The 22,393-nt window shown below is 37.3% G+C and overlaps 1 protein-coding gene across 9 annotated transcripts in view; it reads left to right on the top strand.

The window, feature by feature from the left end:
• Positions 1 to 22,393, top strand: part of TBCD (tubulin folding cofactor D) — a 228,936-nt gene that overhangs the window by 14,110 nt on the left and 192,433 nt on the right. For 8 of the 9 annotated variants that reach the window (XM_030534204.1, XM_030534199.1, XM_030534201.1 and 5 more), the window contains exons 6-10: positions 500 to 646; positions 1,538 to 1,593; positions 4,392 to 4,524; positions 17,033 to 17,078; positions 20,214 to 20,346. In XM_030534204.1, the coding sequence (XP_030390064.1) occupies positions 500 to 646; positions 1,538 to 1,593; positions 4,392 to 4,524; positions 17,033 to 17,078; positions 20,214 to 20,346 (515 nt within the window). Of the gene's footprint in view, positions 1 to 499; positions 647 to 1,537; positions 1,594 to 4,391; positions 4,525 to 14,987; positions 15,054 to 15,984; positions 16,118 to 17,032; positions 17,079 to 20,213; positions 20,347 to 22,393 lie in introns of those variants that run through there. The other variant, XM_030534207.1, reaches the window with a different exon arrangement.

The following is a 22,393-nucleotide window of genomic DNA, read 5'->3' as shown; positions in this document are numbered from 1 at the left end:
CTGCGTGGATTAACATAAGGCAACTTCCCATCTCCAGCCATTTACAGGTAGTTTACTACAGACTTCAAAGAGAAATAAAGACAATGATATTGTTACACCCAAACTTCATCAAAATGTTAATATTCCCTTTTGATCTTGGAATCAATAGAACATAGTGACAGACAGGAACCATCTGATTACATTATCAATATCTAACAATATGAATGTAAACACACAAAAAATTACAATCATTATCTATTAATATGTCTCTTAAGGTTGAATCTGGGTCATTTCATCCTGCTAGTTGCTTAACCCTTCTGGATCAGTGTCACAGCAGCTCTTAGTATTTGGGTGCTGCCACATTCCTGTCTCCTGTGATATTCTAGGGCATGTCACATCTGAATAGCTTTCCCTGTATACTTAGGTTGCACACTCCTGAGAGCAAGGTCTGGGTCTTTTTGCTCCAGCAGCATACTTGGAGCAAACAAATAAAGTTTGTTTTATTATAATGTTTTCCTAGACATGGGAGACTCGCTACATGCTCTTGTTGTGGCTCTCCATGACATGTCTGATACCGTTTGATTTGGCTCGTCTTGATGGAAATATCCTTTCTAAAGAAGGATGCACTCGGATGCCAATAATGGATCGCATACTCAATGTAGCAAAAGTAAGTGCTACTTGGCTTTCTAGGCAAAGACCTCACTGTATTTTATTATGTATGATACATTTTGACCTCTTAATTTCCAGGCCTCATTTTGCTTGTGTAATATGAAAGTGTTTAGCTGACAGTTGCAAATTCTGCGCACAGTTTTTTTCCATTCTTTAATATTAGAAGGAAATTAAGTTTTTAATTCTTCTAAACTGGTAGGCTATTTAATTTTAAGACACTATATAGTGTAAATGCATATCTTGTTAGACTAGTTGATTTCAGAAGTAAACGGCTAGTGTTTTCATGCTATAAACCAAGGTTAGTCAACTTGCAGTCCCAAAGGAAATTAGTTTAACTAGAGCGAACAATGATATATGAAATAGATGTGAAAAAGTGCTCAACAGACTACAGCCAGCTTATCTGAAAAGTAAAAAGAACAGGAGTACTTGTGGCACCTTAGTCTCTAAAAGTACTCCTGTTCTTTTTGCGGATACAGACTAACACGGCTGCTACTCTGAAACCTGTCTGAAAAGTAGCATCTGTGTAGATAAACTTTCACACTAAGTTTAACCTGATGTAAAATGAAATGGCTAAGTTACAAATCCCTTCAGGATGGTTTTATAACAGCATTGAAAATGAATAGCTGACGTTATTGACATTAGGCTGTATTGCTTTAATGCAACGGTACAGAAAAGATGATCCCACTTTGAAAGACATTGAGATGGAAACTTGGATTTCTGGCATGTGGCTTGCTAAATGGAAGATTGTTTAAACTCTTACTTTCGTAGGCTTAGTCCAGTATTCATAAGAGGAAACATTAAGAAGTGCATATTTTCAAACTTATTGTGTAGTTTTATTACTAATTCTGTCTCTGCAAACTCTGATAGTTAATTTTCTTTTTATCTTTAGTCTTACCTGGTTGTCAGTGATAAGGCTCGAGATGCAGCTGCTGTACTGGTTTCCAGGTAAGTCTTGTGCTGATCTTGGCGAAAAAGGAAAGTGTTTTAATTTCTTAGCTTGAAAAGATTTCTATTGGCAGTCCTGGATGGATTTGCAGTATTGGCAGTAGTACATGGAATACTTTACTTGTATGAATATAGCTCTAATATATGGTGGTGAAAAGTCATTGCCATAGGGCAGCTGTTTGACCTATCTGAAATAAGCATATTACTTTATGAGAGGATGGGTGTCTGTCACAGTTGATGCTTTTAGCAGTCTTCATCAGTTCTGCCAAAAAAATGAAATTTGAATTTCATTTTCTTGGCTGTAAGGAGTGCTCTTTAGTATAGGATTCAGAAAGGGTGGAAAATCATTCCCTGCTGCTGCTGCTGATCACATAATATATTATGTGGATTATGAGAGAATTTCTGTCTTCAGTTCTGGTAGCTGGCCATGTTTTTGGAACACTAAATTTTATGCAGCTGGACTAGTAATATTTAATTTCATTCTGTGTAACAGTCCTTTTGTCATCTTTCTTCTCCCCTCCCCCCAAAAATAGTGCTGCTGTTTTCTTTGTTTTTTATTATTGTTGTCAAAGAAGCCTTAAAGTGAGTTAGACATAGGATGTTGGAACATCCTAACCACTTATCCTACATTACACGTGTTCGAGCACCAAATAAACCTACCTGTAACAAAGTTACAATAATTCTCTGTCACAGAGCTGTAAGACTGAAAGTTTGTTTCTCTCACCAACAGAAGTTTGTCCAATAAAAGGTATTACCTCACCTACCTTGTCTTTCTAATATGCCAGTGGATATATATTTGGTGCTGACAGCAGCCTGTCGTGTTTCCTTGTTCTAGTCCAGGGATTTGCAACCTTTCAAAGAAGAAGAGCCATTTTTTGTTTTTTGTCTTTGACCAAAATATTTTGAGAGCCGCCTCACACGCAAAGCTACTTGTAGAGTTAGAATTTATCAACTAATAATAATTGAACATATTAAAGTTATTACTACTCATCAATACTTGTAATGTAACTTTTGCCATTTGAATTTGAATATAACAGAAGGGGACTGGGGTGCAGGGTCTGGGAGGGAGTTTGGGTGCAGGAGGTGGTTCTGATCTGGGACAAGGGGTTGGGGTGTGGGAGAGGATGTGAGGTGTAGGCCCTGGCTGAGAGGCACTTACCACAGGCGGCTCCTGGCTGGTGGCACAGCAGAGCTCTGGCCCCACGCCATTCCTGGAAGTGGCTGGGTGCTGGCACGTATCTGCATGCCCCTGGCAGGAGGGGAGGCGGCTCAGTGCCTTGCTCCCAGCACCATCTTCACAGCTCCTGCTGCCCCCCTCCCCCAAGGGGCGTGCAGAGATGTGCCAGCAGCCAGCCACTTCTGGGAGCAGCATGGGGCAGAGCCCCACTGCGCTGCCGGCCGGGAGCTGCCTGTGGTAAGCGCCTCCTGGCCAGAGCCTGCACCTTGCACCCCCTCAAAAAATGGCTGCCTGCAAAGGGGCGGCCAAAGAGCCGCATATGGCTTTGGAGCTGCAGGTTGCTGATCTCAGTCAGTTTTTAATGTGTGCTCCCACCCTGCCACTTCCCAAAAAAACAAACCTAACCAAACTCTTCAAAAGAGCTGATCTGCATCTTTTTATCCTCTCTCCCACATCCCCCAAAAATTTAAAATTCCATCCACCACTTTGTACAGTAAGTTTAATTACTATAAGGCATTCATAAAGATGAGTTATTCATGAAAAGAGAAGTTTAATGGCTGGACTGAATCTAATGTCCAATCTGACTTGCCAGTAATACTGTACATTAATGTAAGTTTCAAGCACCTGCTAACAGGATGACTCCACCAAGAAGCCCTGTGTTTCTGTACAGGGCGCTATTCTGCCACCGTGTTGTCAGTCCCCCACCACCTTTTTAGTTAAAATCTAATTTGCATATGGATATGCACTCATAACAAATACCAGATAATTGAGCTGGAGAACATTCTGAAAATATTTTGATACACAATTGGATCTATTGATTCTTAATGTAAGGTTGTAACATTAGCAAAATTATCCTTTGATGATAAGTTCCAGTGACTCTTTGCCTTGCATTTTACTTGGGAGGGAATTTGATCACATGATTATTGTACAGATCAGGGAACCAGGACCCCTGGAATCCATCTTTTTCTGGGACTGTGGCTACTTTGCTGTGAGGCCTTAGGGAAATTGTTGTAATTTTTCTCAGTCTGTCTGTTTTCTCTATAAAATGGGTATATTACTGTTTTTCTCAAGATGTGGTAGGGATTAAATAATAAAAGGTTTTTGATATGCTCAAGTAAAGGTGCAACAAATACAGATATATTCCTTGCAATATCTAAGACTAACATGACTAAACTGCTGGTGATTAACACTGAGCAGTAGTGATACATCTTATAATTTTTGAGCCAATTCAAATTTGCAGAGGTTGATCGTTTTTATTTTTGTTTTGTTTGAGTGCAGTGGCTTCCCATAAAATTGAAACAGAAAAGATAATGGAAAGCATCTTTTTGGGGGTTCCTGAAAAAGCTTAACCATTTATAGTTCCCTACAGTTAAATTGATAAATTTCTTAAGAATGCCAGTTACAGGATGCTGCATTTATAAATGAAATGAAATGAAATATTCTAGGCTAGGACTTCATTTGGAAATAGTAGGGTTAAACATTATTCCTACCAAAAATGTCTTGGGAAATGTCCATTTGACAGTTGCCTTTGGGAACTGAAACCAGTTTGGGTAACTAGCAAAAATAGTTACTAATTGGATTGCTCTGAATGGGTAACTTTCACTGTGTTTTTCTGTGACAGGTTTATTATCCGCCCTGATGTCAAACAAAAAAGAATGGCAGACTTCCTGGACTGGGCCCTTTCAACATTATCTAACTCATCCTTCCAGACCATGGAGGGGACTATTGTAATGGATGGCATGCTTCAGGCCCTGGTAAACACTGTTGATACTATAAAAGATACTCCAAGTAAATTAATGTGTTTATGGTGTTTTGTTCCACAATGTGCTGGTACTAAGACACATTCCTGTTAAAATTTTCAGTCTTACAGAATTATGTTTGTATGATGTGTCATTTGGGTTTTTACTAGAAAACTTCTAAATATGAGACTTCCTTAGTGCAGGTTCTCTCATTGGAGCATTACTTGTTTTGCCATTATCAGATAAAATAAAATATAAAAGTTGGTACCCATCCTAATTTTTAAAATATGTCTTTGAATACAAACTGGTCACTTCCTAATTCATCATTTATTTCCAATTTGGTACAAAAAGCTGAAAAAGTGGCATAATAGTGATATTAACTGACAGTGTCCAAAACGAAAAGGCCAAGATTTTCATAAGTCTGTGTCCCTTGTAAAATCATTCAGATTGGATATCTAAAATTGCTAGTGATTTGTGAAAGTCTTGGCCCAGTGTTCTGTTGAACTGGAATAATGATCTAATCATTTAACACGGGCTATTTTATTTAGACTGTCTTTGTTAAATCAAAAAAAAACAACAACCCAAACCAAAACATGTTATGTAGTATTTTTGCATTAGTCTGTTTTTCAGCTGTTGCTTCCTCCAGTGACGTTTGCAGTAAATAGTACTAAGCAGAGCCCATAAATCAAAGAGGTTTATTCCAAGATTGACATTAAAGACTAAAATAATTTTTCTCCTATGAATAGTATATTAATTTCATCTCATGTCTAACTGTAACCACTCTCTTCATCAATGATCTTTTGGGTGATTGCACTCCCCTTTCATATGTACAAATATCCAAGATGTCTTATGTAAATAAGATCGTGTTTGTGGTTTGTCCTTATTACATATAGATAACTTTAAGGGTGATGTACATGCTTGATGCAACACTTCATAATATATTATATATTATAATCTGGCATTTATTGTGATGTGTTTAGTTCCCAAATATGTTGGCGTGTGCTTTTGTTTTGGTTGGTTGTTTTTCATCAAAGCTGAGGTAACATAAGTGCCATTAAATAAAGTGTATTCTTGCATAGTCTTATTGTATTCAGGATTTGCTAACATTCAGTGAGACTTTCCATAACTTGCATAAATTTGCCACTCCCAAATAACAGCGCTGTATGTTTGTTGTGGTGCATTACTAAACATTGATGCAAGTTTATGGGGCTGTAGTTGACTTTTTTTGGTTTTCACTAGCATCCCCAAATCAGAAAAAATGATCCTGAGCTACATTTAGAATAACTGGTCTTAAGCCTTGTTGTTCAAGAAAAGGGAAGTATTGCTCCGTATGCATTGCTGTGCTTTTTCAAAAGAATTAGAGAGCAGTGTTTCATCATCACCTTGTCAGATCTGGAAAAGCAGACTGTAGACTGTTCTGAGGTGCATGATGAAACCTGTAGGGTGTATATTACATTAGTGTTTTGTCATTCCTTTGAGTTTGGCTTGGTTTTATCCACCTGTTCATTAATGCATGTTAAGCAAAACAGGTGAACACTTAACAAGTAGAAGCGAAACCAGAGTGTGACTTAATCCCTGGAAGCAACAGGTTTGATATGATACTTTTATTTTCTTCCCCTTGTGGGAAGGGAGCAACTATTTGGCAAATTTATGTCATTTGTATGTTCTACTGTTGGTAAATCACATTCAAGTTATTATTTAAAATGCCCTTAAACCGTTTCTTGCCTTCAGTCCTGAAGGATTTAATATCAATTATAGAAATGAGAAACAAATGGACTCAAAAGGAAGAGAGGTTTTATGAAAAAAAAAAAATTAATATCTTAAAAGTAGAGGAGTAAAATGAGTAATGTTTTCTTTCAGGAAATTCATTTTAGGAAGCTCTACTTTTTTTTATACTGCACACCTGTTGAAGTAAAATCATGAGTCAAAATATAGATTTTCCTTCTCCCTTGGAGAGGCTATATGGATTACATTGTACTATTCACCCTAATTAGAATTTTGTGTAACTGATATTAAATAAAATCATTTCTGGATGGTGTGGAACAAAATGCAGCCTTGGCATATGAGCACTGAGATTTGTTAATGATCACCAGAAATCTTTATGCTATCCCTTTTGACCCTTATAGTACCTATTTTGTGGTGATAGCCCCACCTGCACAGTCTCCCTTGACTGTGAGTCTGTCCCATCCCAAACAAATGAGCAAAGACCACACCCCAGTCATGCTGAATTAGCATGATAGTAATTGATTCTGGTAAAGGATGGTCAGAAATTTATTACCCTCATGGAGTAAGGGTGAGAAGGGGACAATTCCTTCCCTGGGCTGATTGAAATGCTTTCTGAGATTGATATTCAAAGAATGTAATTTGGAACTTGCTTTTAGTGAGCTTGGATATGGCAAGACTGTTTTGAATTAGAATGAAACTCACAAATTGTTTCAGTGCAAGTTTCAGTTCTGGTTATAGTGGATCCTCCACCTACTGCAAAAACTTTCTCTTTGTGTGCTGGAAAACCTTGACGATAAGAATATTCCACTGATCACACACACATTCAGGAGTTCTACATTGCTTCTGGTTAGTCTGCTTCTTCATTGGTTTAAATTTAAGTGACTGGTTATGTTACTGTTTAATCTAACTCAGCATTTTAAATAGAGCAGGTACTATTGTGTCATGATTCTTGCTGAAACATGCACTGTGCATTACATATCTAAATTCCACTGAGGGGCTTGGTTTTTTTACACCTGCTGACAGTAATACATCATTTCACAACAGGTGTGCCCTAGCAGGAAGCACTGCTTGTAGTATTTCAGACTCAGTTTTTAAAAGCTTTTTTTTCTTTTTCTGTAACTAAAAATGCAACATTTTGAAATGTACTGTGTATGTATAGATGATTTTCTACTTCTATAGAATAGGCAAGGTCACAAAAGCTGAATTATGAGGAAATTATTTATAACATCTTAATTTATGGAAACATCTAACATATTTCAAGGATCTGCATTATAAATTATCTTGGTCTGAAGGTTTGCTTTTAAACCTGCCATTATATCAAGTAGCCTTTTAGTTATTGCTGCAGGGTGTAGCACTCCCAGTTCTTGCATGACAAAGATGACATAATGTTGAAGTAGCTTAGGGCATTGAAACTTATTAAACCTTATTTAATTTGTTTTTATAAGTGACTCAGTATACAAACATGAATAATAATTAAAAATGAAACATCCTACATGGTGATTTGATGAAAGTTGGAAACCTTAAGAACTATGCTTATTTGTATCTAAGAACAGGGCATTTCCTTGAGCTGCCTCTAGTGTAAGGATTGCTTGGTAATAGTTTCACACTTATATGAATTGTGCCTCAGGGAAGAGACAGCTCTGCTACACTGTCCTTTCTGACTCAGAGGCACAAAAATATTTGGTGTAAACGTTGCCCAAGTCTTTTTATATTTTTGGTGTTATCAGATAATTAGTGACTTTGGGTCTCTCTATCGCTCTTTGGGATTTTATCTTTTAAAAGAAAATTGCTTAGTTCAGGGCTATAAAAAAAAAAAAAAGCTGCACAAATGTAAGGAGAATGAAGCGAGGAGAAGAGAGAAGGGCATATCTTTCCAAACCCTGTAGATGGGGAGGCCACTGGCCTCTTCGCTGCAGTAATATCCCTGTCCCCTTCTTGATGGGCTTAAATGTTCCAATTTCCCATTGTGTCACCTTTGCAACTTTTCTCCTTTCTCTTTCTCAAATAAACAATTTGTTTAATTAAATTTTTTAAAGGAGTTTTCATAGTGCCTAGTTTGAAATCAGAATTTTAAGTATCAGAAGCCTGCTTCATTTCTTGCCAAGCCTTTATGCTGCCTTGGGCTGCTGATACTAAAGTTGTAGATGTTCAAATCTGTATGTGCTCAGTTAGTCTCATCCCGTGACCTCTGTGTAGTTAACATGGATGTCAATTAGACAGATAAATTCCTTCCACCCCCAATGGTTTTTAAAATGTTGCTTGTACTGTCAAACTTCTTGTGGAGGACAACACACTATAACTTCAGCTTTGCCCTGGATCTGTTTCCTGTGTTCCTATTAATGTATGAAAAGCAAGTAATTGCATACTTTATTATTATCCTTTGAAATAGTTACTGTGCAGAGTTTCACACAAGAAGAATTTGAATGCAATGTTGAGTGTGGTACAGAGCCAGACTATAGCAATTCCTGGTAGTAAAATTTTGGTATTAAAATATTTTTATACTTCAAACCAAGAATCTTTAATAAAATATATTGCATGAGGACATGATTTTAAGGATTGTCTTTTTTGCAAAAGGTTCAATTATTCTCTTGCTTTACTGTCTGATATAGTTATGCTATTGGGAGGTAATGAGACAGCTCTAGCTCTTCCTTACGTACTTACGGAATCTTTGTATAGGACCACTCAGCTCAAAGATTTTAAAAACCACAAAACCCAAAGTTTGAAAGTAGATGAATACAAACTTAGCTTTCAGTGGATCAAAATTTAGAGAACTTGTGACAAGTGAACTGTTGTGATCACTCTCCATAAAATTATGCTACATATTGAAGTTTGCATGACAATGTGCTAAACAGCAAGTTCAAATATGCTACATATAGCTATATATAATATAGAGATAAATGTGATTGCTCTACTGAAGTAATACATTTATGAAATATGCTAGTTTCCCATCTGATGTAAACAGAAATTATATGAGGAATAAAATAATAAAGGGTCATAATTGAGTTACTTTATCATAAATTACATTAAACTTTTCATTTCGGTGAGGTCCATTATTCTGTTTTTCATCTTAATGTTTTGTCTACATTTTTGTACTTAGCCCAGAGGCTGACATAGCTGATAGTTTTCTGCATATTATTCACTTGACCTCTAGGGGTTGCTCTAGAGTGATAGAATAGGCTGTTTCCTCGCCTCCCTCTGAAGGTTGGGATTATCCCTCCTCAGCTTGGTTTATTAGAGCCGGAGGATAGCTTCAGACTTGTGTCTCCTGTTTGGCAGCAAGACGTGCTTGTTGCCAAGCAGTCAGGCCAGCCTTAATAGTGATGATTTGTATAGCTTGGGGAATATGTCCCAGAGGTAGTACTGATTCATACATCTCATAAAGGCTGGGCCTAAATGGGATATGTAGACAACTGGAAGGGGAGAGGTGTGTGTGTGTGTGTGTGTGTGTGTGTGTGGTTTGTTTTTTTTTCTTCACAATTACTAAAACTAGTTTTTGTTTGTACCTTACAGCATGTTGTTTCTAAAACAACAAAACCAGATTTGACAGTCAGATCATTGGTAATATGGCAATGATTTTCTCTAATTTGTAGGTGGCATAATTACTTAAAGGAGAGGGAGTTACATACCTTTCAACAGGTTGGTTAAGTTGGCATATATTTTATGTTCTTATTAAAGTGGAAGGAACATGGCGTAACTTTATGATTACCTGGTGCATCCAATAGGTAGCTTCTTTAAATTCAATATTATTTATTGCTGACCTTAAAATTTTCTAAATAGGAGGAAAACAAAGCATATTAACTGTTTCCTTTGTATCATATTTTTCTAAGAATAGTGTGCTTTGATGTTTTTTTTGCTTAAAGGCAAGAAAACTGATTTGTAAATAATCTTATTTGCTCTCTGTTTACTCTCTGACTTTTCTCCTTCTCTTTTCTTTTCCATTCTCCTTTCACTGGAGTGAAATTTAATCTTTCACATTTAATCTTCTTTTAATTTTTAAAACCATCCAATATGTGCTTTGGGATTGCAGAGTTGTTCTGAGTCCATCGCTATACCTTGTACACATAAACAACCAATCCTGTATGCCAGGAGAAAATATGCATGGTACTTTTTTGAGACCACCATGCAATTAAAATGCCTTTTGCTTTCCCTGGAAAATAAATTGTGTACATTTTAAGTTATTTAGTGGTGATACAAAGGATTTCTTTAAAAATGGGGCCTGTGCTTGGTTTTTGCTTTTTTCTATAATGTATAAAGGAAGCATGATTTTATTATTATTTTTTTTATGTCAGAAATATCTGGACTATCAAATCAGGTTTTCCCTTACTCTTCTGGAAGATCTCTTGGGCATCTAAGAACACATTTATTTGGAGTTCTCACAACTTGATTGTTACTCCACCTGGCATCTTAAAACAGTTTGCTGGGAGAAAGTGATATGGGTGTTCATTTACACAGGGGCGGCTCTAGCTTTTTTGCCGCCCCAAGCACAGCAGCCAGGCAGCCTTCGGCGGCTTGCCTGTGGGAGGTCCGTCGGTCCCGCGGATTTGGCGGCGGGTACATAGAATCTGCGGGACCGACGGACCTCCTGCAGGCATGTCGCCCTTGCAGGTACGGCAGGGGACCCCCCCCCCCTCCGCGGCTTGCTGCCCCAGGCACGCGTTTGGAGCACTGGTGTCTGTAGCCGCCGCTGCGTTTAATTTGAGACGACACATTTATCTAAAACACCTTTTACAGGAGCATAATTATTAGTGGAAGGTTTTATCTGTTGCTGTATTGTGTTTTTGGTTGTGCAAAATAAGTCTTTTGATCTTTTTGACCTACTCCATCTCTTCAACCATGACCATTTTATCTCCTGGTGAAAACATGCTGGCTGTTAAGTTGGGATTTCTTTAGGTGGACAGAGATTTTAAAAATGAATTGTCTGGTTGAATATTTGCATTTATATGTTTATATAACACCCGCTCTAGTGTTAACTAGTTGTCTTGTAGTTATATTAAAAACAACAAATGTTTGTTAGCCTTGTGTCACTGCTGCCTGCTTGTGTTGGTGCCGTTAAGGGGTTGGAAGGAAGCCTTGCCTTGTGTTCAGAAGCTTGCTAAACTCAGAGCTGCTGAGGACCTCAAGGAAAGCTGATTTTCTAGGTATAGCACTCAATTTGAGTGCCCTACCACTGGTTCTAAAGACTTCAGGAACTGATAGCAGTAGTGATCCAGCCACTATCAATAAATGAAACAAGATTTGGGCAGATAATCTCATCTATAACTAGTTCTAGACCATTAGGTCTTCAAAGACTGTAGCTAGTTCCTTTTAGACTGTTCCATGAAGTGAGTAGGTCACCAATGCAAAGCATGGAGCTTGGTATTATGTGTTCAAAGCCTCCAACCCTATTAAGCAGGTGAGTCACTGCATTATGTACCAGCAGGAACTTTTAGATGCTTTTCAAAAGGAGCCCTAAGTAGAGCACATAATTATATGCAGTGTATATTGGAATATACATATATATTAGAATATAGAAAGATCCACTCGTAGGAGTTGACATGAAAAATACGTTCTTTATATAGCGCATTGTGCTGTAGACACGCTGCAATGACTCTTTCATTCCATTAATTGCTGGTAATTATGGTGAATTAACTTCCTATTACTGAATGATCCAATAATTCAATACTTAGAGTAGATGCAGGGTTATTCTTTTCAACATTGACAGTAATATTTGTGTGTAAGGGTATGGCTACACTGCAAATGAAAACCAGCGGCTGGCCCGTGCCAGCTGACTTGGGCTTAGGCTATGGGGCTCTTTAATTGTGGTGTAGCCTGAGTCTGGAACCCTGCAAGGTGGGAGGGTCCCAGAGCTTAGGCTCCAGCCAGAGCCTGAATGTCTACACCACAGTTAAACAGCCCAAGCCCCATGAACGCAAGTCAGCCTGTGCATCTAATTGCTGTGTAGACGTACCTTTAGTGTAATTTGCCTTTTGAAAAGAGGCAGCAGCCGTCAGGTTTTCTAGTATAACTAACAGTTTTACAGCAGAGCTGTCTCAGTGATTTTTATTAACTCTTGAGTATATACTGTAAGTAGCAGCAGTGAAGGAAGGCTTCAACTAGTGTTGGAGTGGTTGTCTACCGGAAAGTAGGGAATAAAGTAGTTCAGCACTTATTTGTGTAGCAAAATCTTTGTAGGAAAATTAGTGCGTGTTTTATTCCACTGCTCACCTTTCAGAGACTATGATATGAAGGAAAGCTTTACAGAGAAACTGTCAACTTGAATTTTTTAAATTGGCTATAGGAAAACCAAAATAACTTTTTTTTAAAGTTTTCTTTAAATAGTATGTGCTGAATCGTTTTTAAAAATCCTCTAAAATATTTTGTTTCCTTGCTCTCCTTTTTATGTCTAGAGGGGTCTCTCTCTCTCTTTTTGGCCCTGAGAGCATTATCCCCAAATATTATCTAACTTAAAATTGCTCACCTATTAATTACTTGCTGCTGCCTGTTTATATAGGGGGAGATACCTTCTAGTTGCGTTTCCTGAGGGGACAGGATAAAACTCTCACAGTGGCCATTGAGGATGTGAAACTTAAAGGCTGGTTCACTTTCTCTCATGGAGAAGCGTGTGGGATGAGGCCAGAATGGAGGGACTACAAAATCCAAGTTTCAACTCAAAGACTTTTCAGAAAATTGTTCTAAATGGGAGGATTTAGGGGTGCTGTGGAGAAGATGAGAGTGAAAGTAGGCCTCCAAAATCCAGACATCAAGGCTATCCATGGAAAAGGGCAACCCTAGAGTTTCATAAACTGCTGCCCATCTGTACTCCTGCAGGAATTGTACTGCCCTTGGCTTGAGTCCCCTTTGCTCATAATAACTCTGTAGGAGTTTATTGCTTGAAACAGCATTTGCTCTTGCCTGTATTTCCACACAGAAATAATGTATTTCTGTTATGGTAGTGTCCAGAGCTGTAATCGGAATATAAGGACGTTGTGCTAAGATAATACAAAGATGAGTTGTGTATTTTGGTGAGTAGAAGATGGTGGTGTGGTTAATGGTTGGTCTAGTAATCTGCCCCAAATTCTGCTGAATGGCTTCCTCAGGACTTGTGTGGACTTGGTGGTAGATGGCAGATGGTGTAACAGAAGTGTCCACGCAGCCAGGGTGGCGATGAAAAAGGCCTAAGTAGCTTGCTGCAATGATCTTTCTTTAGTAAACATAGAGACAGTCTAAACTAGTTTGTCGTGATAGGCGTTTGAGCAGAATTGGGCTGTATATTTGAAAATTAATTATTTTTTATACAGATTTGGTACCTTTTATACAATGAAGTTTATGATGGTAACTATATTGCTAGTGACACTACCTTTTTGAGGGCCAGAGTTGACTCTGTGGCGTTTGCACTTCGTAAGTAATTTAGGGCTCAATCATGTGGTTGAAAATTTCCCTAGCACTAATGTAAGTTGTCTGGGACAGAATACTGGGCAAGATGGAACACAGTCTGACCCAGTATGGCAGCTCTTATGTTCAAATATTAAAAAAAACTGATATAAATCTTCAAAGCCCACTGTGCAGTTTGTAATACAGTGATCAGAAATACTAATTTAGGATCCTGAAATGCAATGTAATAACTAAAAGCAGGTGCATAGCCTTAAGGTATTTTTGTTGCTTTTAAACTATGCTTGAAATGACATAGGCATGTAAATAGTTGGTGTGTGTGTGTGGAAATATTTCTAGGGTAGGGCTGTGTTCCTATTACTTTAACTCCTGGCCATATTTACCTTGGAGATTTCTTTCCTTGTGAATGACAAAAGAAAAATAAGGTTCTTGATACAGTAGCTTTGTTGCATATTTAGAGGAGCATTTAAAGATTGTGCAGAGAAATTCTTTGGGTATGCTTAGTCATTTTTGTTCGACTTAAGTAGCTTTCTCTTGATTGTAATGCTAACTGAAGCCTAATCCTGTTGAGATTTTTGACAGTAGCTCTAAATATTCCTCAGCAAATTCTGTTTCCAGAATAGATTTCATTTTTATGTGGGTCAGTATTGTGTTCTGATATTCAAAAGATTTATCTATATTATTGACTGGATAGGAAGGTGAATTACGTATATTTGTGAAGTGATTCAAATTTTTGGTTACTCCATTTTCTGTTATCTAGAATTGACTTCTATGTAAGAGTTATAGATTATTAAAACCTTAACTAAATCCTTCATTTATGGTAAATGCTATTTTTCTTCATTTTGGATCCTTGATTATTGTTATGTAGTGTTGCTGTAAGCTGCTAATAACTGCTTGATATCACTCTAGATGTACAGTAGCTGCCTTTCAGTAGTGGATAGAATGTTTCCTATAACTTGTTACATTATAAAGGATTCCAAAATAAAGCAATGAAGCTGAATAAATACAAGGAGTTTATATATATATATATTTTTTTTTTCTGTGCTACCATCCTAAAGGCCCCAGGACACAGCAACAGTTCTTGTGGCTGAAGCTGTCTGTCTGTCTATCTATGTATTCTTGTAGTTGTATATTGCACAACACCATGGGTGTAGCCACACATTTGAAATTAGTGTGCATGTTGACCAGCTTTTCAGTTGTAATTTTCTCAAGCAGGTCTGCTATTCATCCAAAATGATCTGTAACACAGTGAAGGTTGTTACATAAAGATGACTGTTACATGTGATAAAGAGCATAAACAGGCACCCCCCACCCACCCACAACTCTTGCTGTTCACTACAAGATAATCTTTCCCATAGAAATTAAAACTGAAACATGCAGTGTGTGGCATTTATTGTGTGAGACTCATGAATTTTAGTTGCTGCGCTTTAATATAGCAACAGTCTAAAACAGTAAGTGAAGGAAATTGTAGCTAATCGAAACTAGTGGGATACTTCTCTCCTGCATAGTTTTGATTTCTGAGAAAAAAAAATAATCTCCTAATTTTCAAAAAAGGTTGGAGAAGTTCACTATTCTGACAAAAAATTACTGGGGTTTGAATATATATGTGGTTTTTGTTGTAATTATAAATTTGTAACGAGTTTAGATACTAAAGCTGGACATACTGAAATATAGAATTGATTAATATGGTGTTAATGAAAGTGTTAAGGGAACACATAATAACTTACTTTTACTAGCAAAAAAAGATGAAGAGCCAGAATGTTTTAAAAAAAAAGTGATGTAGGATTTTATATTCTAGTATCTCTTTGTAAGCTATTAAATGTACAATGTTAAGAAATGTAATTAGGCAATGATCTTATGTCCTCCAAACACGTAGACTTTGCCCATCATTTGACATAGCACCTTGTTTTGAGATGACTTTTTATTCTACTTGGCTGACCATAAGTGAGCATCCTGTGCCAAATCTGCCTTCTGATACCCATAATTTTAATGGGAGCCCCACATGCATATCAGATGGCATAATGTGGACTGAAATATATTTTTATGATGTCTTGTCTTATAACAGGTTTTGTTTTCCTTTGTTGATTGTCCTCTGCCTTCAACTCGCATTTCACCATTTCAGCTCATAGTATATGTCCAGGGAGAGAAGGTTCTATGGTTGTCAAATTAAGTTTAGAAAACAATGCATTTTGAGAGTGTGGGAATATATAGGCTGTGTTGTCTTTTATGCAGAAAGATAAAGTATTTTTATAAATTACTCCAATAACATATAATGTGCTTTGAATATACAAATAATGTGCTGCCAGAACTAGATGGCAGTCTACGGGGAACTTTTCATCTCTTAGGCATTCAGGATTACTGATATCTTTCTTTTTGTTGAAGGTTTGGAAAGAGATTTGTGATTGAAATCCTCACCCTGGCTCTGGCCCATTTATGCTGGAGAAAAGGACCAGAGTGGTGTAAAGGGGTTCTAAAAACCTTTGGTTATGGTTGGAGAAGAATTCTTCTGATGCAGGCAATGTGAAAGCTAGTTGTAAGATTGCTTGTGAGAAACTTCCTTCAAGTCCTGATATAGGGGCTGCAGTACGCAGACCAGCATAGATTCAGTGCAGTACTGTGTCACATTGAGTGACCTGGGGTAACTGATGTAATTTAGACAGGTCCAGGGCTGTCTAAGGATATGTCTGCACTGCAATAAAACACTGACAATTGGCCTATGTCAGCTGAGTCGGGCTTGTGGGGCTCTGAAATTTCAGTATAGATGCAGCCCGTGCTTGAACATCTATACTGCAATTTTATAGCCCCTCAGCCTGAGCCCTGCGAGTCTAGGTCATCTCCCATGGGCCAGCTGCAGGTGTTTTATTGCAGTGTAGACGTACTCTAAGTTAGGTCCTGGGCCTCTCCAGCCCCCATACCAGCCCAGTGTCAGAAGGGCACAGATGTGGCTTAAAGCTACATTAGGCCTCTCCTGTGTCTGCAAGATATGTGCTTTGCCTCAGGGTACATCCACACTGCAATCTGGGTGTGTGATGGCTTCATTGCTATATGTGCTGTAATGGCATCACTGGCTTCATTATGGGCCGTACAAAGCCCACCTGGAACTCTGAGTATGTACTTAGGAAGCTAGCCCACGCTGAAGTCTGTGCTGCTGCAGCTTCACTACTATTTGTATCCAAGATAGATAAATTAAAGCTAAGTCAGGTATGTCTATATGTGCTGCATTCTCATCTCCAATTGCAGTATAGACGTACCCTTTGAGGTCCATCACAGTATCTCATATTGTATGTTTATGTATTATGGTGAGAACTATATATTATTGCAAAAACATTGAGGAATGCTTTGGATCCATGGGTTTGGTAAATTGTGCTTTATAAGTTGTAAAGTTTATGTTACCATGTTTCACAAACATTTTTCATTATTTTTTTCCTAGGCGCAGTTATTTAAACATGGCAAGAGAGATGATTGTTTACCATATGGTAAGGCTTATATGTTCTGTGATATTTATTCTTAAAGGGAACTATTATCAGTTCAAGTAGTTAAGAGAAATTTAAAAAAAAAAGTTATATAGTCCTGCTTTCAGTGCTTTTTAGTGTAACACCTTGGATCTGCTTTTGGGCTCCTGTATTATGCAGGCTCACAGCAGCCTGACTAAGAGACTTTCCTCTTCAATATTAAATACTCTTCTTTTGGATCACTAATCCTGGACCAGTGGTTGGGAAAATTTTTCTAGTCTTGAAAACATTTGTGTTGGGCTACTAAAGACTTAGTAGATTCATCTTTAAAATTGTCATTATAAATTTCCCAACTTGAATTTTGACATGACTGACTTCAGTATTCTGATTCTAAAACTACAAGAGATGAATTGTTAATGCAGTTGTAAAGCTGGAATGGTCCCAGGCTTTCAGAAGGCATAAAGCATTAATTTATGTAATTGAAATAGTAACCAGTAAGACAGTGGTTCACAAACTGGGGTTCGTGAAATGTTACAGGGGGTTCTCGGGAAAAAATTCCCTAATGGCAGACAGAACTAACTGTCTCTAGGGACCCTGGGCAGCATGGGGCCATTAGCCTGGAGCCCCTGGACTTCCAAGAGCTAAGTAGATCAAAGCAAGCATATCTATCACACTGAGGAGATTTAAACTTCAAGACTCCTTATAAGAAATGGAAGGGAGGTGGATATTTTTTGTTGTTTTTAAAATTAAATAGGCAGCTCGTATTATTTTTAAAATTATTATGAAGAACAAGTTTAAGCTTTGTTGTAACGTGCGTTGTTTGCCTGGACTGCTCAAGACCTCAATGCTTGTGTAGGAGGAACTATTTGAGTTGGCTTCTAAATACCTTCAGGCTGTTTCACATCTGATACTCCTTGATGAAAAGGAACTTTGTCTTATAACACACTTACTCAAAGTGATACAAGCTACGAAAGTGAGATCTTGGAAGAGTGTTGCCGTTTTCATAGTGTAATAAAAATACTGTAATGATTAATAATAAATAGTGTGTAATATGCATATCATAAAAACTAATTTTATATTTCCAAGATCACTGCTTTTATCATTTATACTAAGGTAAAGGAGAAAATCCCTGGAAATATTAATTTTTAGGAGGAGGTTTGCGAGATTTGACGTTTTAGTGAAAGGAGTTCACAGGTTGTTAAAGTTTGGGAACCACTGTGCTAAAACCATGGTAGAATTAAAGATAGTGATTGGAAAGATGTGTTTTTTAAGACAATCTATTCTGAAATTTGCTAGGGCTAGAAAGAGATGCTTTATATCATTTTGAAAGGAACTTGTAGATGGCTTCCAAATTGGATTTAGAAACTGTTACTATTAGGTGAAGGGATTAGTATCTTTTTTTAAAATCACTTTTATACTGGACTAGTTTTAGAAGTTGCAGAACACTTAGGCCAGTGTAATGTTTAAATCTTTACACTTGTAGCACATTCTGTAAGAATTAGGTCTGTCAATTAATTACAGTTAATGCAAGTGATTAACTCAAAACTAATTAACGTTTGTTTGTTTTTTAACAAGCGTTAATTGCATATCAGGGCATCATGCTCAGGGGGCACTGCTGTGTGCCTCTGGGGCAGGAGTGCCCCTCTTCCTGCTGCCTTACTCCACTGCTGCTCTCTCTGCCTCCTCTCCCCCGGCCATCCCCCAGTAGAGCTTCCCTGGTCAAGCTGTTCTGGACCAGGAGGCTGTCTGCTGTGCAGAGTGGAGTAGGGGGCAAGAGGGCTGATGTCAGGGTGTCCTCCTCACCCCTACCCAAGGTCTCTGCTGAGTTGGGGTCGAGGAACAGGGGAAGCCTGTCTGTTGTTGCTGCTGGCTCAGGTGTGAGTATTGCCTGGCACTAAAATAAATGTTCAGGCTCCTGAGTGCTCTGCTTAAAGAGACAGCTCATCCCCCAAACCCAAAATATTTCAATAAATGGCTTTCTATTGTTATTTAACAGTGCGTTTAAAACTGTGATTAATCACGACTATTTTTTTAATCATTTGACTGCCCTATTAAGAATGATAGCTGCATGGGTCATACATCAAAGCATTCAGGAATCATTTCAGGTTGCAAATACAGAAGACTTTGTTTTTATTTGTAATAAAAAATGGAGTCTTCATCTCGAGTACCTTTAATACTACAATTTTATACTGAGAGAGTTTTGAGTTACTCATTTATGGCAAGAGCCTCCCTCAGCTCTCACTTTCCACCAGGTTTTGAAACTTGTGATACATGAATGTACTGTATGTCAGTGATTAAAGATAAACCTTGTAACAATACTTTTGGTCAGTAATATATGTCGCACTTTTCATGTTCAAAGTGCTTTCCAAACATTAATCCTCACAAAACTCTCCTGGAGGAGAGGTAGGTAGGTATTATCTCCAATTTATATATTGGGGAAAATGGGTGACTTGCTCAAGGTCACAGAGGGAGGCTGTGTTGAAGCCAGAATTAGAATTCCTGACTCTGTCTTGTTCTCAGATCACTCATCATACTATTTCACGCTTTTCATGTTCAAGGCTCTTACCATACTTTTTAAAAATGAATCCTTCATGATATCCCTTTGAGGTATGTAAGTAATGTTACCCCCATTTTATCAATGGAGAAGCTGTTGCAGTGTGGTTAAATAGCAATAATAAGTATTTGCACGTGAATAGCACAAATTATTAATGAGTTTTGCTACCTAACTCTCCTGGGAGATAGGCGTGATCCTTTTCTTTTGCAAATGAGGAATGTGAGCCACAGAGAGGCTAAGGGACTTGCTTAAAGTCAAATAGGAAATTGGTGATGCAGCCAGGCATATAACCTAGATTTCGTAAGTGCAGTCCTGGCCCTTAACCAAAAAAAGTTTTTCCTCCTCTAAAACCAAAGTGAGTTAGTGATGGAACCAGGTTTTAAAACTTGGAGTTCCTGGTTTCACAGTCTGTTGCTCAAACCATTAGACCGCCTTCTCTTAATTATAATTATGCTTATGTATTAAACGTTTGTTGTTTCATGATATTGATGGGCAGCAATATAAGACTGTAAGGTAGATGGATTGGATATAGACAATCTAAATAAAATTGAACTTCATTAACAGAGAAGCATTTTTGTTCAGCACATTTCCTTTCTCTTTTACAGCTTCTACTGTACTTGAATGCCTTGATAATTGCAAGCTGTCAGAAAGTAACCAGACGCTTCTTCGTAAACTCGCGGTGAAACTTGTTCAAAGACTTGGATTGACATTTCTAAAACCAAAGGTGGCAAAGTGGAGGTTAGTTTAAAAGAAATAGAGCAAACTTACATGTATTGGTCCTTTAAACAACAGTGTTGGATTTTGCAATTCAGATTTATTTATACAGTGGATGAGTAATAAAACTGTACATATTCATTTGATTGCAAGATTGTCTAGTTTAAATGTTCAGTTAGATATCCCTCATTTAAGTTACTTGAATACAGTAGTTTTTTTTCTTTGTTGCACTTCGAATAACTTTTTGTCAGTCCCTGGAGTTAATGTGTTCCATATTTAACTTAGCAATTATATAGCAAATTTCAGTGTAAATTAAAGTCCTGTGACATACTATATGTAACAGAAAAAGGGCACAAGCATAAACACATTCATATACAGTGGAGAACTTTTCTAACGTTGCAAAGATGGAAATGTAGTGACCTCATCACCAAGTTTGATTTAGTTCAGTGTAGTATAAAAATTACACCCAGTACTGTATTACGGAATGTTTACTACCTGATCAAATTTAATTCCTATCTGGAAAGAAAACCTATTCATAAACCTACATTATTTAGTTTAGCAGTTTAGTCAAATTCTGTTGTCACCTTTTCTCTAGTGCCTGGTTTTCTTTTATTGCCACAGGGCAGACCCTTTTTCAGATTTCTCGCACTGATATTTTAAAATTGCAGGCTCCCTTGTCAGCTATTTTTATCATTTTGGATTGTATCTTTCACCTTTGAGAGAGTCCCTAGGCTTAGGAAATTCTTTTTAGTTGTAGAATGTTCCCTCCTGACTGCCAGAAACATCTACTTGTTTAGCAAGCTGAATACTTTCACTTCATTGCATATTGTGTTTTCTGTAAATGGTGGTAATAGTGGCTTTGAGTAAATTGTCTTTTATTAAAGTTTTTCAAAGTTGAACCATTTCAGTCTTTGCAGTAGTGGAAAACCGTTTATATTTTCAGATTTATTTTAGTCTCTAATATATTTTTTTAATCTTTCAGTTAATCAAATTTCCTTTCTTGTCTTTCCCTTTTACCATCTTAAGAGTTTGCTTTCGATGTTAAGGGTCAAAAATTGCCTGCTCACCACTCCCTTTGAGGTTGATGGGAGCAGGGAATTTGCATGTAAGTGCAGAACTTATTCCTAATTTTTTTTCATTTTAAAAATGGACCTGTCAGATGTTCTAGCATTATTTGCTTCGTTTTGTGTACATAAATTACAAACCTAGCTCTTGTGTGAAGAATAATGATATCTGTAATTGTTGTGTTGTATACGTCTGAGTCATGTCATGTAGTGTAGTGTAATCATATTGGCCTTTGATAAACTGTAATATTAAATAATGAAGTTAGCTCTTACCATGACTAATTTCTATCTAATTAACCTTTCATAGTAATAAAATACAGTGACTAAAATGGAAAAGTTCTAATATACATTTTCACAATTCTTTACCTTTTTCTCACATTTGGCATGATTTTCAAGCATCATGGAATACAAAACGAGCCAAGTTTTGAAGCTTCAATTATTTGAGATATTGGAGTATAAAATTTCTCATTTAAAAAAAAATAAGAAAAGTGTGTGTTTATGCTTGAATAAGTGAAAAAGTGAAGTTGCATTACAGCTAACACCAAGCATGGAAAATTACTGCCCAAAAGAAACTTGTTTCAGAAAATTGTGAGCTACTGGCAAAGATTAGAATTGAATTTGAAATTCAACTTTAACTATACTGAGTCTTTTTAGGTCTTTTATAATAATGATTTGCATTTGTTGAGTGACTTTCCTACCAAAGAAACGTTAATCACTTAATAAATGTAAACAGATAGACAAAACTCATATAGGAATCACTTCACTTGCTGCTGAGTTAGGGCTATCTCTGAGGTAGTATCTGGAAGTTGTTTTACAGTGCACATCAATTTTAGTGCAGGAAGTGCTGATAAACACTATGTCCACTTGATTTGAGATGGGGAATTTGAGGTAGAAAGTAGTCATTCAGCTTGTAATTTTTCTGGGATGCTGGAGTTAACTAACTATCTTGCTCTTGCTAGAGGTGACATGGAATCTTAATTTTAATTATTGTTTGTTCTTTCTATGAA

This window comes from Gopherus evgoodei, chromosome 15 (assembly GCF_007399415.2).
Source record: "Gopherus evgoodei ecotype Sinaloan lineage chromosome 15, rGopEvg1_v1.p, whole genome shotgun sequence".
NCBI classification, from domain to species: Eukaryota; Metazoa; Chordata; order Testudines; family Testudinidae; genus Gopherus; species Gopherus evgoodei.
This window is presented reverse-complemented; position numbering and strand designations above follow the sequence as displayed.